The sequence below is a fragment of the Humulus lupulus genome, chromosome 8 (assembly GCF_963169125.1).
Source record: "Humulus lupulus chromosome 8, drHumLupu1.1, whole genome shotgun sequence".
Taxonomy (NCBI): domain Eukaryota; kingdom Viridiplantae; phylum Streptophyta; class Magnoliopsida; order Rosales; family Cannabaceae; genus Humulus; species Humulus lupulus.
In genome coordinates this window covers 170,990,852-171,005,733 of record NC_084800.1, presented here as the reverse complement: position 1 = coordinate 171,005,733, position 14,882 = coordinate 170,990,852, and the positions used below count along the sequence as shown (strand labels likewise).

General features: G+C 39.5%; 1 protein-coding gene and 1 pseudogene across 3 annotated transcripts; both read right to left on the bottom strand.

Moving 5' to 3' along the window:
* Positions 1 to 3,967: 3,967 nt before the first annotated feature.
* Positions 3,968 to 7,081, bottom strand: LOC133798662 (cytochrome P450 90D2-like). Of its 3 annotated transcripts, none has more exons than XM_062237095.1 (5): positions 6,798 to 7,081; positions 6,187 to 6,340; positions 5,837 to 6,091; positions 4,634 to 4,700; positions 3,968 to 4,078 (listed from the first exon to the last, which is right to left on the bottom strand). In XM_062237095.1, the coding sequence occupies exons 3-5, from the start codon at positions 6,026 to 6,028 to the stop codon at positions 4,065 to 4,067; spliced, it is 273 nt and encodes a 90-aa protein (XP_062093079.1). In that variant the 5' UTR covers positions 6,029 to 6,091; positions 6,187 to 6,340; positions 6,798 to 7,081; the 3' UTR covers positions 3,968 to 4,064. The 3 variants fall into 3 exon arrangements, with proteins under 3 accessions (XP_062093079.1, XP_062093080.1, XP_062093078.1); XM_062237094.1 differs by having other exon boundaries at positions 3,970 to 4,078; positions 6,191 to 6,340; XM_062237096.1 differs by lacking the exon at positions 6,187 to 6,340.
* A 1,875-nt stretch (positions 7,082 to 8,956) lies between these two features.
* Positions 8,957 to 12,667, bottom strand: LOC133796255 (protein argonaute MEL1-like; annotated as a pseudogene).
* Positions 12,668 to 14,882: the final 2,215 nt, after the last annotated feature.

Genomic DNA, 14,882 nt, shown 5'->3' with positions numbered 1-14,882 from the left:
CGAAGCAGGAGGAGGCGCAGGGAAGGAGAAAAACTGAGACCCTGGTGCATTGGAAGGTGGCTCCGCGAGGTCGACGAAATCAGCATCCGGTAAGCCAATATCATGAGGGACCTGAGGAAAGGCGTCACAGCCATCAAGGCCAGGGGGGGCGTAACATCCCGCTGCGGCCTGCGGGTCCAGAGATTGAAAGGCCATGCCCTGGTCATGGGAGCCATAGGGAGGGCATCCCCCGGGGGACAGGGGGCGTTGATGAGATCCCCCACATTCGAGGAGGGCATCCTCCATCTCCTCATCGGCCTCACCGTCGTGTAGGGACGGCCCAGCCGGCATAGCTATAGCCTTCTTAGACCCAGTGACTGACCACAGAAGCTTGGGGTCAGAGACCAGGGACAGCTGGTAGCGGTTGAGGTTCGCCACAGTAAATAGGACCGCCGCCTTCTTCAGGGCGGAGTCTTCACTAATGAGTTTGTTGATGGCCTCCGCCTCCGGCCCAATGACCGAGGGATCAACGAATTGCCCTGCAAGATCCACGCCATTGTCAGTACAAGCAAAAGTGCAAAACAGTAAGTTCTAATAAGAAGAAGAGAAAGACCAGGATACTTACTAGGGCTAGCGCGAAAGCCTTCATGAACCGAGAGAGGCCCCTCTACCCAGAAAAAATCTTGTTTCCAAGGCCCTGTGTTGGACACTGAGCCTTCTATTAAGGGGAGCTCTTTGTTGGCCTTCTGCAGGTAGTAGAAGCCCTTAGACTTGTGCACTCCCATGAGGTTATACAAAGAGTGCACCTCCTGTGCCGTCGGGGCGCGTTGGACGTTTCCCTTGAACCAAATGAAAAGGCAACTTAAAGTCAACCAACTGTTGGGCAACAGTTGAAGAGGGGCCAAATCGAAGTAGTTGAGAACCGCCACGAAAAACGGGTGCAAAGGAATGGTGCCACCCGCCTTCAAAATCTGCTCACTCAAAGCCACAAAACCCTTCTAAGGGCGATCGGCCCAGCATGCCTCCTGGGGGGCATATAGGGCGTATTCTGGCGCAATACGGTAGTGCTTCACGATCTCCTTCAATTTATTCGAAGACACACGGGATACTAGGCTGGATGCCAGCGGAGGGGCGTCGTCCTCTTCCTGGACGGACACCTGTCTGCGTGCTTTCAGCATATCTGCAAAAGCAAAAGAAGTATGTGAGGAAGAGGCAGAACACTTAACCCTCCATTTCTTCTTCCTAGAAAGAGTTTTCCATCGAGGGAGCGATGGCGGGAGCACTAAGTTAGGATAAACTGAGACTAGGGAGAGGAGCTAGCAGCCCCATGGCTGTCATCAGGCGAAGAAGGAGTGGGAGGTTCTGGCGGAATGTGTCCCTCCATAAATTCTAACTCCCACCGCAATTCAAAAAGGGTCGTCCTAAGACGCGCTATATGGTCACTAAGGCCCAGGGGTGAAGGTCCTTCATCTCCTCTCGACACCGAGTCAATTTCGCTCTCCACCACCCAAATTTTACGCCTAAGTTTGGCCATACACTCGAGGTGGCGGATGCGGGCCTGCCTTAAGGAGTCATAGTCCTGGTGAGGGTTGCCCTCGGGGGACTCTGGGTCTGAGGACAGGTCAATAAACTCAGCCCTTGGGGGTATGTCGGACGGGTCGTCACTGGCCATGAAACCACGTCCCAATAGCAAAAAGGGGCTCACGTATAAACGAGGGGAAGGCTACAAAACACAAAGGAATAGGCTTAATACCTCTAGATTCAAACGCCCTAAATGGCCTACTACAGGGTATAAAAAAAAAAAACAAAGAGGAGGGGCGTGCATATGGTCAAACTCACTACAAGCTCAGACTAATGTACCCCATCCCAAGTACTGCTAGTTTGGACCCGATAAAAAAAAAAAAACAAATAAAAGGGAGAAGGAAAGAAAATATACCTCAAGCGATTAAGAGAGCGAAGTTGGGGTCCAAAGAAGGTCGGGGAGCGAAAAGCACCAAAGAGTCGAAAATGCACGTCTGCAAGAATGAACCAGAAAGGTGTGTTAGTCATAAAATATACACACCAAGAAATTAGCTCCATTATTAAAAAAAAATGAAGTGAAAAAATATATAAAACAAATGAAAGGAACTATGGTGAAAGTGAGGTTGTGGGGGATTGAACCCCTTACCTCTTGAAAGGAATAAGGGTCTATGCACCACTAAGCCAAGGAAATAAGGTGTAAATATTAGGCCATGCATGAGGACCTATTTATAGGAACCAAGGTGAATAGTCTACAAGAGCCCCTAAAGGTACTCTCCTAGACTGGGGGGCAAGTGTTGATGCTCATAATCTCATCAAGAGAAAGTATGAGGCCGAGGCAAAGCCCTTAGGCCACCGTCGTCTCGGGAAGCCATCGCGCCATCACAACACGAGTCCGGGTTCGTTTCTTGTGGAGTCGATGCCAAGTGGCCCACGTTGGCAAGGCATAGGTGCCAAGGCTCAGTAGCCTCGCGAGGCCCACCTCGCCCATGCACTCGGCCCCACGGCCTCGCCCCATGGTCACGCCCATGCACTTGACCCCACGGCCTCGCCCCATGGCCTCGCCCATGCACTCGGCCCCACGGCCTCGCCCCATGGCCTCGCCCCATGGCCTCGCCCATGCACTCGGCCCCACGGCCTCGCCCCATGGCCTCGCCCATGCACTCGGCCCCACAGCCTCGCCCCATGGCCTCGCCCATGCACTCGGCCCCATGGCCTCACCCATGCACTCGGCCCCACGGCCTTGCCCCATGGCCTCGCCCATGCACTCGGCCCCACGGCCTCGCCCCGTGGACTCGCCCATGCACTCGGCCCCACGGCCTCGCCCATGCACTCGGCCCCATGGCCTCGCCCATGCATTCGGCCCCATGGCCTCGCCCATGGCCTCGCCCCATGGCCTCGCCCATGCACTCGGCCCCAAGGCCTCGCCCCATGGCCTCGCCCATGCACTCGGCCCCAAGGCCTCGCCCCATGGCCTCGCCCATGCACTCGGCCCCACGGCCTCGCCCCATGGCTTCGCCCATGCACTCGACCCCACGGCCTCGCCCCATGGCCTTGCCCATGCACTCGGCCCCACGGCCTCGCCCCATGATCCCGTGCCCATGGCCATGGAGGTGAGAATACTCACAAGGGGCAAGATACACGCTTGAATATGGAATGTACCTACAAACCTAAAGAATTCAGAGTATGGATATGGTACCCCTACCAGACAAGTAGTGGGAGCGCCAGGAGTGGGTATGCAAGGATAGGAGTTATGGCCCGTACGTCTATGGCCAGGAGTGAGAGTCGACACCACTACCACCTGTACCACTACGCCTACCACCATACATCAGACATGGGTACAGACAAGTAGTGGAGACATTCTCCTGACACCTGCTTCTGTACGGGATGTACGACCACTACCTCTGAAGCCACTCCCCTGACACAGTACATATGTACCGCTTGGTCCCCTGGACCACTATGTACCTAAGGCCATTAGAGCCTACTATAAAATGAACTCTAAGACCACCTGAAAGGGGGTTGGAAATTTTATTGTAGCAGAGGCTTGAGTGTGAATGAAAGACTGAATTCTCCATTATTGTTCTACCATTGTTCTTGAGTTATTGTTCAAGTTTTTACAGCTTTCCGATTAGTGATCTTGATTTGATAATTTTTCCAACTCAACTTAGTTGACGAGTTCTCACCGTCAACACAAATTTTTTGTATTATACTAGACTTTAATATAACACATTATTTTTGTTATACTACACTTTAGTATAACACATGTGTTATATTAGCTTAGAGAAACATAATCTTTTTTTACTTACACAAAACTAGGAAAACAAATATGAAAGTTGAAGCCAAATAAGGTAACATAAATAGATTTTTATTAATTACTCAAAATGTAATTACAATATTTAGTCTACTAGTCTAGGCTTAAGAAATCATATTACAACATAATTTATCTCTAATTTAGATTCCTTTATCACTAAATACAAAACAAGAAATGTACACAAAAATTAGTGAAATACATTTTTCCATTCTAAAGGCCTCAACTACAAATGTTGTCAAGAATTGCTCCAAAGAAATCATCTCAATATACCTGCACATTGTAAAAAAAAAGTCCTTTTATTATTAATATGAAGAAACAATTCATACATTTTGTACTAACTTCTATCCCCATTTATTTCTTCTCTAAAGATCTAGCAAGGTTAATTCCTTTCTGTAAAGTTCAATACAAACATAGCATTGATGTGTAAATAGCTTTGGCAAAATTCTCTCTGTGATAGGTAACCAACAGGGCATCAAGTATGGCATCCAAATTAACAAGTAGAATGTGAATATGGCTGTTAGAGCTCCTTTATGAAGCCCATGCTATTCCTCTTATTCTCCCAAAGTTTCTCTTTCTTTCTAAGTTCAAAGTGGGAAATGTGTTTAGAGTTAGGTTATGGGAAACAAGATAAACAAAAACTGGGAAAAAAAAAACAAAAGTGGAAACGTTATCTTTTTGTATTAATAAACTAAAATATGTTTCTTGTCAAGAAAGAGAAAAGCACTAGCTTTCCAACTTAGATTTCACGAGAACTTCTAAGATTTCTAGTTGCATAAATTTTTAAGTTTTTTAGCCTAACTAAATAACCATACACACACACCATACCTGAATCATGTGCCATACACACCGCCAAGCTTTTCAAGAAAAGACAGGAGCCATAATTTCCACAAACCTGAAACATATTTAGAAGGTACTGTTAAACTTTACACCGTTCAAAATATCTTTCCATAAACCAGAAACATATTCATATGAGAATCACTTCCAGGTGGGCTCTATCTCATGCAAGTGGCTCTTGTGACTCAATTCATAAAAGCTCAAACCATCCAAACACGACTTTAATTCATTTTATAAGTAAAAATCAAATATTGAAAACCAAATGGATTTGTTGCAGAAACATTGGGTAAAGGCCAATTTGATATATTATTATTTAGATAATTACTATGTCTTGTATAAGACAAACTAAAGTATCAAACAAAAACTCTGGAAATTGTCATGTTTTAAGTTCATATATGGGAATATGACATTATAAAAAAGGAAACCTCATCAAAATTCTGCCAGGAAGAGATGCTTTCATAATACTATGTGGTAATTCATTTCAAGAGGGAAAAGAAACTCTTTACCAAATAAACTTACAATAGAAAATTAAACAAAACTAAAAGAACAGTTCCCAACAGCAAAGAAACAAAGCCAAATGACTCTGTTTATTTAGTTAGCAAACTATGGAATTGATTTTTATTTTTTTTTTCTTTCTCATATCAGAAAAAATAAAGTTACAATTATGCCTAGCATCTCTGATTTAACAAATAAGTAAAGCAAGAAAGAAGGAAATAAAAAAGAAAAGAATAGCAGAAAAACCACAAGGGTAAAAAAAAAATTGCCCAACATACACTACATCCAACCAATAAGAGAAAAAGAAAAATCTAAAACGCAACTATAATGGAGGCTATCTAATTGCCAGAATAAAGAACTATACAAAAGGAGCACCCAGCAGCATAAATAGAAAGTAATTAGACAAAAGGGTTGCAGATGTGGTAACTTCTCTACAGGCTGTTGTACAAATTTATAAAAAGAAAATATTACATGAAGTGTAAATGTGACAAAAGTACCATATTCATTTCATACACCAAGAAACACTACTTGTGCAAGGAAACCTCTAAGAGCCAGACCAATGACTAATGCTATTCCCAGAACAATAGAAGAAAAGCTTCAGACATGACATAGTATGGAACTAAAGAAGTTCTACATGTTAGCATTCAGAATGAAGAAAAGAAAAAATCAAAGAGAAACAACAAACTAAGTGGTTCATACCAGTAACTGTTGTAGGACAGCAGGAAAATCTGAGAGATATTTCACTGCAAGAGTCAAAAGAACAGGAACTGAATCCTCTCCTGGGATCATCATATCTATAATGTTATCAGCTATTAGATCATATGTTAATTGACCACTTGTGTCATTTAGAAGAACATCTATTACATCTCTTGGAGCCTCTTTGGTGATCATCCCACTACTACTTTTCCTGGCTTCTAAAATTTTCTATACTTGCTTCACCATTTTTTTCTTTGCCTGAAAAGAGAAGAGGAAAAATATTTTGTACCAACATAATTAGTAATCTTGAAATAAGGCAAGATGTGAGTAGTAATAGATTAATAATAACTAACTTACCTGTAATGATCTGTGAAGCCTAGTTCCAGGAATGTTTATTGGTAATGACATGAGGCCTGCAATGAATTCTTGAAATTGTTTTCTTAGAGACTCCATTTCCTCACCAGGATCCAAATTAATCAATGCCTTAACTAGTACTTGAAATGCAATCTGAGAGAGAGACCAAAAGGGGGTTTAGTCTTATATGTGTTATTAACTTTTAAAAAGTACCCCATAACAACTGGTTCACCTTTTCTATTTAGCAAATCATTTTCAAACCTAAGTAGAAGCCAGAGATGGGGTATTTCAAAAATCAATAATTATTACTTTCACTGTTTCACAGACAGATTCTTTATCCCCCCAAACAAATAAATATTTATGAATATAAATAAATCACCCCCTAAAAATATCTTAACCACACAAAAAAGGCCAAAGGTTTAAACTTTAAAGATAGAAGGCATCTTTTGTTTTTTGCTGTGTCTACTTCAAACTCTTCCCAAAAAAACTAAACTCAGATTAACCAAGTAATAGTCTTTATTTTTTATTTTTCCTTTCTAAACTTAGAATATTAAAGAATATCCTCACAACTCATTCTCCAAGATCAAGATTTGTGAGAAAGAGAGCTTACATTTTTGGTTTCATCCTGAATGTAGATGGGTCGGTCATGGCTCCAATTTGTCATAGATTCTTGGACATACTTGTACATGTCTCTGGTGATTTGAGCCTTGAGTTGTGGAGATTTAAAGAAGCCACCCACTAGTCCATGGATTCTCCTTTGCAAGCTTCCATTGATAAGCAAAATAGAAGACTTTCCCATCAACTCAGTCAGAGATTTTGGGTAAGAAGGCACAAAAACCTTTGCATCAAGTACCAACAGAAAGAAGTTGTTAAGAAACCCAATTGTTTTTATAATTTGACCTTGAATAATGAGAGAAAGAAGTTCAAGTTAAACAAAAGAGCTGCAAGTACCAACAGAAATTATGAACTAATAGCATCGTGGAAATCATTGAAACATGATGAAGACAACTGAAACAACACAATATAACAAACCTCAACAGCTCCTACATTCTGAGGTTTATACACAATAAATTGTTGAAATTTGAGATCATTAGCGATATTTTGATGTTCCACAACTTCCCCCCTAAGTATTATTCTGAAACTTGCTAGTAGAAATAGTTAAGAAATGCAAAAAAGAGATGAGTGAGAGATAGAGAGAGAGAGAGGGAGCCGAGAGAGACAAAGAGAGCAGAAATAAAAATGTAGAAAAAAAATACAAACCTGAAAAATGGGATAGATCTTGAGCTAAAATGGTCCTGCTCACAACAATGTAGAAGAAGAATAAAATTTACCAGTCTTAGAATATCTCCATGTTTCTTATCCTCTGCTTCAACAGCTCTGTCTAGAATACCCCATGATGTGGCACTAAATGTGGAGAAAAAGAAAAATTTACAAAATTAATTAAGTGAAAATCTGTCAAAAGAACAACTGAATTGAAGAAAAGATGAATTTTGCATAGGAGTTTGATTAAATTGCAAAGTGGGAACTTAAAGGGCTGTCCACAAGGAAATAGAACAAATCCATATAAAGTCAGAACAGATCAAACTCATATGACTTTATTTGATTAGTTATTATAATACTTTTCTAATAGTCTAAACTTCTATGGTGTATAATTTTGATAAACTTCTTCATCAACAAAAGTTTAATGAAATTATACACCATAGAAGAATTCTACTATCATTACAAATGGTTCCGAAATAATCTGAATTAGAAATTTAGAACTATAGTTCTGAGAGATGGAATTTAAGAGCTAGAGAGACTAAAACCAAAATTCAGGAACAGGTTAAAACTGGGGAATGCAATCTTCAATCTGAGAATCAATCCAATTTAAATTCAGTAGTTATCAAATGTTTTCATTGCCATAATCATAACTGCCACTAAAGCAGAAGATCATATTGACATAAGTAAGTTCATACAACAGATATTTATGCTGAAAAATCTCCAACTCTCTCAAAGTTCAAGCATTACTTGGACATTGTAATTTTCAGCAGGAAGAATTAAATAAATCTTCTATTAATGGCATGATAAAGTAGCAACTGTGAAGATTGTTTAAAGAGAGTTCAAGAGTTAATTATGTAAGCTAATTCAGTGAGTGACAAAGAACTAGTGCAATAACAAAGTTTTATCGTGACACACAACCACTTATAACAAGACAGATGATAAGAATATTAGGCCTTCTTTGAGGTTTAATTATTCCATAAAAAATAAAAAGAACTAGTTACTAATTAGGCCTATTATTATTGGCTGAATATATGTCCAATAAGATTATAAGAAATGTACTAGGCATACTAAGTGATTATTATATATATTGCCTAGTGTTCTAAGGGAAGAGATATATAAAAAAAAAAAAAAAAAGTTGATTATAAACAAGAGATGCAAGAGAGTAACTTTAATAAAAAGAGAAAATCGTATACAAAGTAATAACAGGATATGCAAACTCCGACAAACAGTTATAAGAATTCAATATTTAGGTTTTCTCTAAGTGGATCAAAATTGAAAACAGCAGCTAAAAAATTCATCTTTTTTTTTCCAAATAAATTTCATTAAAGTTACAGTTGAGAACTCTAAGTATTGATTTAATCCTGAATAAGACTCCCCATTTCGTATATAACAGTCAACATGACTAAAGTGCAAATATTTAATCAAATATACTTTGTACTTTTCACACTTGTGTTTATTTAGACATCACACGAACAAAGACAGCCAGAAATTTATAGAACATACCAGCAACATGAAAATAATGGGTACAGCGAGGTTTTCCTGCTTTTCAAGTTTTGACCCATGACCTCTCCGTGAGACCGAGCCATCCACGACCCTCCGCAAGCCCGAGCCCTCTAACCCCGTCCATAGCCCTATCCGTGAGCTGCATTTGGAGTCTTGATCAAGGTCCTAAAATATGCAAACATAGAAAAATAGTATATTCATGCACAATTTTCAATAGAAATGAAAGAATATATATTGTACAATTTTCAATAGAAAGGAAGTTCCATAAATTTTCAATATATATTGTAAAAGCCTTAAATATGCAAGTCATATTTGCTAGCTCGGTTTCACAAATTCATTTAATCATCCCTGAAACAGGCATGTAACGTTTTTTAGCTAAAACAAAATGTTATAATGGCATTTCAAACTTCATAGTTACAAGTCTTGGCCAAGTCACTCACCATATGAACCACCAGAATCAGGCAAGATTACTATTAACAACTGTAGTTGTTTGTTGATAAGTATCTTCTTGCATTGCTCATGAACAGATCTCAAAGCCCTCTCAATTTGGTTAGCTGGCCAAGCGCTGCAGGGAATTACTGGTCTAGTTTGGAAGGCCTTCCAAGTACCCAAAATGATAAAATATGTCAATTATAAACAGTCAATGCAATGTCACAGTAAAAGAGATGAGACAGAAAGATCCGGTAACCATACCATTCCCCTATTGAGCCAAGTACTGACCAATTCTAAACAAAAGCGATCATGAATATCTGAATTGATTCGCGAGAAGTTCACACATGTCCAAAACTCAACTTGGCCTCCATTGATCATTTTCTATCATAACCCAAAATAAAAAAAAAATAAGTCAATGAATCATACCTCTTCACATACATCATAACAAAATGGAGTTATAAAGATCATTTACTTACTTTATTGGACATATTCCATTGCCCAAATTTAGGATGCTCAGTAGCCTCCCTCCCAATACCTCTGTATAAAAGCTTCATGAAGAAAAATAATAGAATTAGTTCCAATTGAAAGAGTAGAACTCACTCGTCAAACACAAAAGCAAGCACATATTAGAAAAATACCACTGGTGGAGGCAAAACTCGAGCATCAACCATTGTCAAATTGTTTGCAACTCTAATTCCAAAATCCTGGACAAGTTCCTGATCACTGTATTTGTTCAGCTTAACAATTCGCCAAATGCTTTCTTCCCTGTCGTTTGGTCTTTGACAGGTTGCCCTCAATAGATTGGTTACTTGCCTTTCATTGAGTTTCTTAGAGTATCTTTGCCCCTCAACAATTGTACAAACCTATAACAGATACAACATTTAGAAATATAATCATGAAAATAGCTGCTGTCCAATAGAACTTGGCACGCAAAAAAAAATGTTATTGAAACTATGATGGGAACCTCCATGGGTAAGTAAATAGGCTTTGCTGCATTTCTTGCTTGCAGAGCAGGCCATGTCACATATCTGAGTTTGATTTTGTACTTGTCTTGAAAGTAAGCAGCAACTGAAATCTGTGTCATCTTATCATCAAGAGTAAACCTAAAATAAAATATAAACATGTTAGTAAAACAATTTGAAAGTACAGGTAGAGAAGTTTAAATACCACCAAGAAAAATCTTCCCAAATTATTAAAATCAAATAGCAGCACATAGCACATACCAACATGGAATAGTTAAGGTCATGACATATGCATACTCACATTAATTTGTTCAGTGGCTCTGTCGATATCCCAGTAATCTTATAAGTCCTTGTATTCTGCAAATGATTGCATGATACTTTAACCCCTTTCAAATTTTTCTTTAGCTGCAGCAGTAAAAATAGATATAAATTTCTTTTAATAATGTTAATAATAGATAAGAAAATCACCGATATCCAACTTAGTAATATGCAAGAACCTGGAGCCGGACTTGATCATGCAATGGCCTTAGATCGTCTCTCACATTAAAGTTTTTGAAAACGAAATCAGATACCCTTATAGTTTCATAAAAAGCCCTTGCTGAAACATATACAACAATTGGATAAGGTAGTTTAGAAAAAGAAACGTCAGTCCACTTGGTAAAAACCATCTAGATAACAAAAATTGTTGTAGGGCATCACATAACATCTTCCATATTAGATTTTAGCATCTTACTAGATTATGTGTGAACCAACATTAAATTGCACAAACGACGACCTTACGCCATCAGGTGGTGCACCATATGGTGCCTTGTAACAATATAAGCATAAAAGAGTAAACTAGATAAAGGCAATACCAATGTTAAGAGAAAGCCCCAACTGAATTGGCCTCAAAATTTGATAGTACCCTTTCCAATAGATTATGCCATCTGCAAGCTCACCAGGACGCCCCAGTGTGAGGTGAAAAAATGACCTCCCAACAACAGTATACCTACAGTTAAAGATATACATACACTCAAGCCATCGACTAAAAAAAACTCAGCACTTTTAACAACATACAGAGTACATTATTATCAAGCTACATAACATATACAAACCAAAATAAACTGCCAGGCACTGAATTTTCAGATGAAAAAAAATAGTAAAGCAGTAAGAAAATTTTATAAAGAATAGCATTTTGTTCTAAAGCCTGAAGGCAGTATTGAATTACTTATCCGATGGATCTCCTCTGAGAGCAACATCCAGTGCTTGAATTGTCTCTTGAGGAGCATCAAGTTGCCTGCTCTGTAAAAACTGTCACAAATGATGTAAGTCTGGCTTCGAAGCAAACTTGATGGTCACCTTAAATTCACGTTCCCTACGGCTAATTAAGGGAAAAAATATCAAATCAGAACAGAGTACATAAAAATGAAAATAGTATTACTCAAAATGTCAAACTTAATGTAGTATATAATAACCCCTGGTACTAGAGCTTCCAGTTTCTCTATCATTGTCAGACAACTTTATAATAAATTCTTTGGAGGAAAAAGGCAACTCCCCATCAGTGTAGATAGACTTCCCGCCATCATAAGCAACTCTCAGATTAGCCAATGTAATAAATGACAAGCTGCCTTCTTTGATAATGTTACGGTTTACCTTCTTTGATGTTACTTCAGGACTTATCGATACCTGTAAATATATTTAGTAAATATAATTAGCTTTAGGGATCTGAAAACGACAATGTAATAAATGACAAGCTGCCTTCTTTGATGTTACTTCAGGACTTATCATTTTACTCATATATCTCATTGAAGCATTCCATCAAACAGTTATTATGCATAGGTTTAGCAAAGCTTATTTTTATATAACAAGACCAATTTAAGCAGTCAAACTAAAAAAAATTTACAGATAAATTGACACAAACATCAAATAACACAAATACACTCGATACATACAAGTTTAGCCTACATACAGACATTCATTTATATTCCAAAACACACCATATTTAAACATAGAAACAAAGATCACTATTATCATGGTTGCAATAATGAAATTAACAAAGAGAACATTAATGATGAATCATTGATCAGTCATGAAAAAACAGAAAGAGAAATTGAAAGAAAAATGGTACTTAAAGTGAGGATTAGGGTTATAGTTGTAGAAATAGATGAGTGAAGATGGATAAATAAAGATGAAGAAGTACATACCCATGCCGATGAGAGCTTGAAATTGAGATAGTGATTTCCAGAAATTGAGGAGCAATGGGAGAAATGTGAGAGAGAGATGGAGATGTCGAGAAATGGGAGAGAGAGACCAAACATAAGATTCTCAAATCTACCAACGCCATTGTTGACTGTGTACAGATCTTTCTCTTACTCTTTCTCTTTTCTCTTCTTAATTGAGACTAAGTATGAATAAAGTTGAGCTTTTGTCTCATATTTTCTCGGCAACCAAACAAATAGAGAAAGAAAGAGATAATGTACTTGAGAACATCGTACGGTCACGAGCGAAGCTGAGACATGGGTCTTTCAAAAGGCTCATATTCTTGTATAGACTGTCAGCCTCATCTTTGACAAGGGTTTCGCTGAAGTAACCCTTGGTGGTCAATCGGTCGACGAGGGCCGTCCATTCGGGCCAGGGGTGATGAGAGTCTTCGGCGCTGTCTAAGGCGGTGACAGTATCAACGGCAGTGGAGGAACAGTAGCAAGGATTGGGATTTGGATTGTCAAGGAATAAAGGGTTTCGTCGAGTTGATAATGGAAGGGTGTAATAGGGATGGAGCTTTGTGTGAAAAAATATTTAGTGTGAAAAAAAATATAAGTGGCGGGCTCCCAAATAAGTTACCGCCCTTTTTTTTCCCCACATATATATATAAATATACCATAACTCTTTTTAAATAGTATTATAATGATGTGTTATGGTAATGGGTGTTTGGTGTAGTGACGTACGTAGAATCTCATACATACTTCCGGAGCATGGATACATGAAACACATTGTGAACCCCTGATAGAGCTGGAGGCATCGCCAATCTATAAGCTACATCTCCAACCTGTTCTATAATCTCAAAGGGGCCAATAAACTAAGGGCTCAACTTGCCCCTTACTCCAAACTATTTCACCCCTCTCAAGGGAGAAGCTCTGAGAAACAAATGGTGCCCGATCTGAAACTCTACGCTCCAACATCTCAAGTCTGAGTAACTCTTCTGCTAACTATGGGAGGCGAGCATTCGAGCTTTAATCTTCTCAATCGCCTCATTGGTCCTCTTAAAAACCTCAACACCTAGATATCTCCTCTCACCTGTCTCATCCCAATGGATGGGTGATCTACACTTCATGCCATATAACATCTCATACAGAGCCACTCTGATAGTCGCCTGATAATTGTTATTATACAAAAAACTCAATCAAAGGGAGATGCTTACTCCAACATCCCCCAAAATCTGACACGCACGCTTGCAACATATCCTCTAGTATCTGAATTGTCCTCATAGACTGTCCATCTGTATGAGGATGATAATTGGTACTAAACTGCAACTGTGTGCCCATAGCCTTCTGGAGTCTCTCCCAAAACTTGGAGGTGAAGGTGGGGTCCTTGTCGGATACTATCGACCTCGGAGGCCCATGTAGTCATACAATTTCCTTCACATATAGTTCAACATATTGCTCCACATCATAAGTTGTCTTAACAGGAAAAAAGTGGGCTGGCTTGGTGTACCTATCCACAATCACCCACACTGAATCATGTTGTCCCACGGTCTTTGTTAATCTAAGCACGAAGTCCATGGAAATATCCTCCCATTTCCACTCTAGAATCCCTAGAGGCTGCAACAACCCTGCTGGCCTTTGATGTTTAGCCTTTACTTTTTGACAAGTCAAACACTTGGTCATATAATCCACCATATCCCTTCTCATTCCCGGTCATATATGGAATAGGGAGTGGTATGAGACTCATCTAAAATCTCTCACAGAATACCAGAATCCATCAGAATGCAAATCCAACCTTTGTACCTCAAGAAACCCATCTTTGAAATGGAAAAGTCCTTAGCCGCCCCATCTAAGACTCCCTCTGTGTGTTCCCTCAACTGGGGATCTTCCCCCTCTGCTTCCTTGATCCTCTCAAGGAGTGTAGACTGAAGAGTGATGTTGGATAGCTGTCCAACTACCAACTCAATACCTTCTTTAGTCATCTCTTCAGCTAACTTATATGATATATGCCTCGAACTGAAAAATTGTCCTGGGCTCTTCCGACTCAACGCGTTAGCCACCACATTGGCCTTCCCAAGATTGTATAGAATATCTCAGTTGTAATTCTTTACCAATTCCAGCCAACGCCCCCGGCACATATTCAGATCCTTCTGAGTAAAGAAGTACTTCAAACTCTTATGGTCAATGTATATTTCACACTTCTTGCCATATAAATAATGTCTCCAAACCTTTAGTGAAAATATCACCGCCGCCAATTCCAGATCATGTGTGGGATACCTCTACTCATAATCCTTCAACTGTCTCGACTTATAGGCTATCACATTTCTAGCTTGCATCAGTACACACCCCAAACCCTAT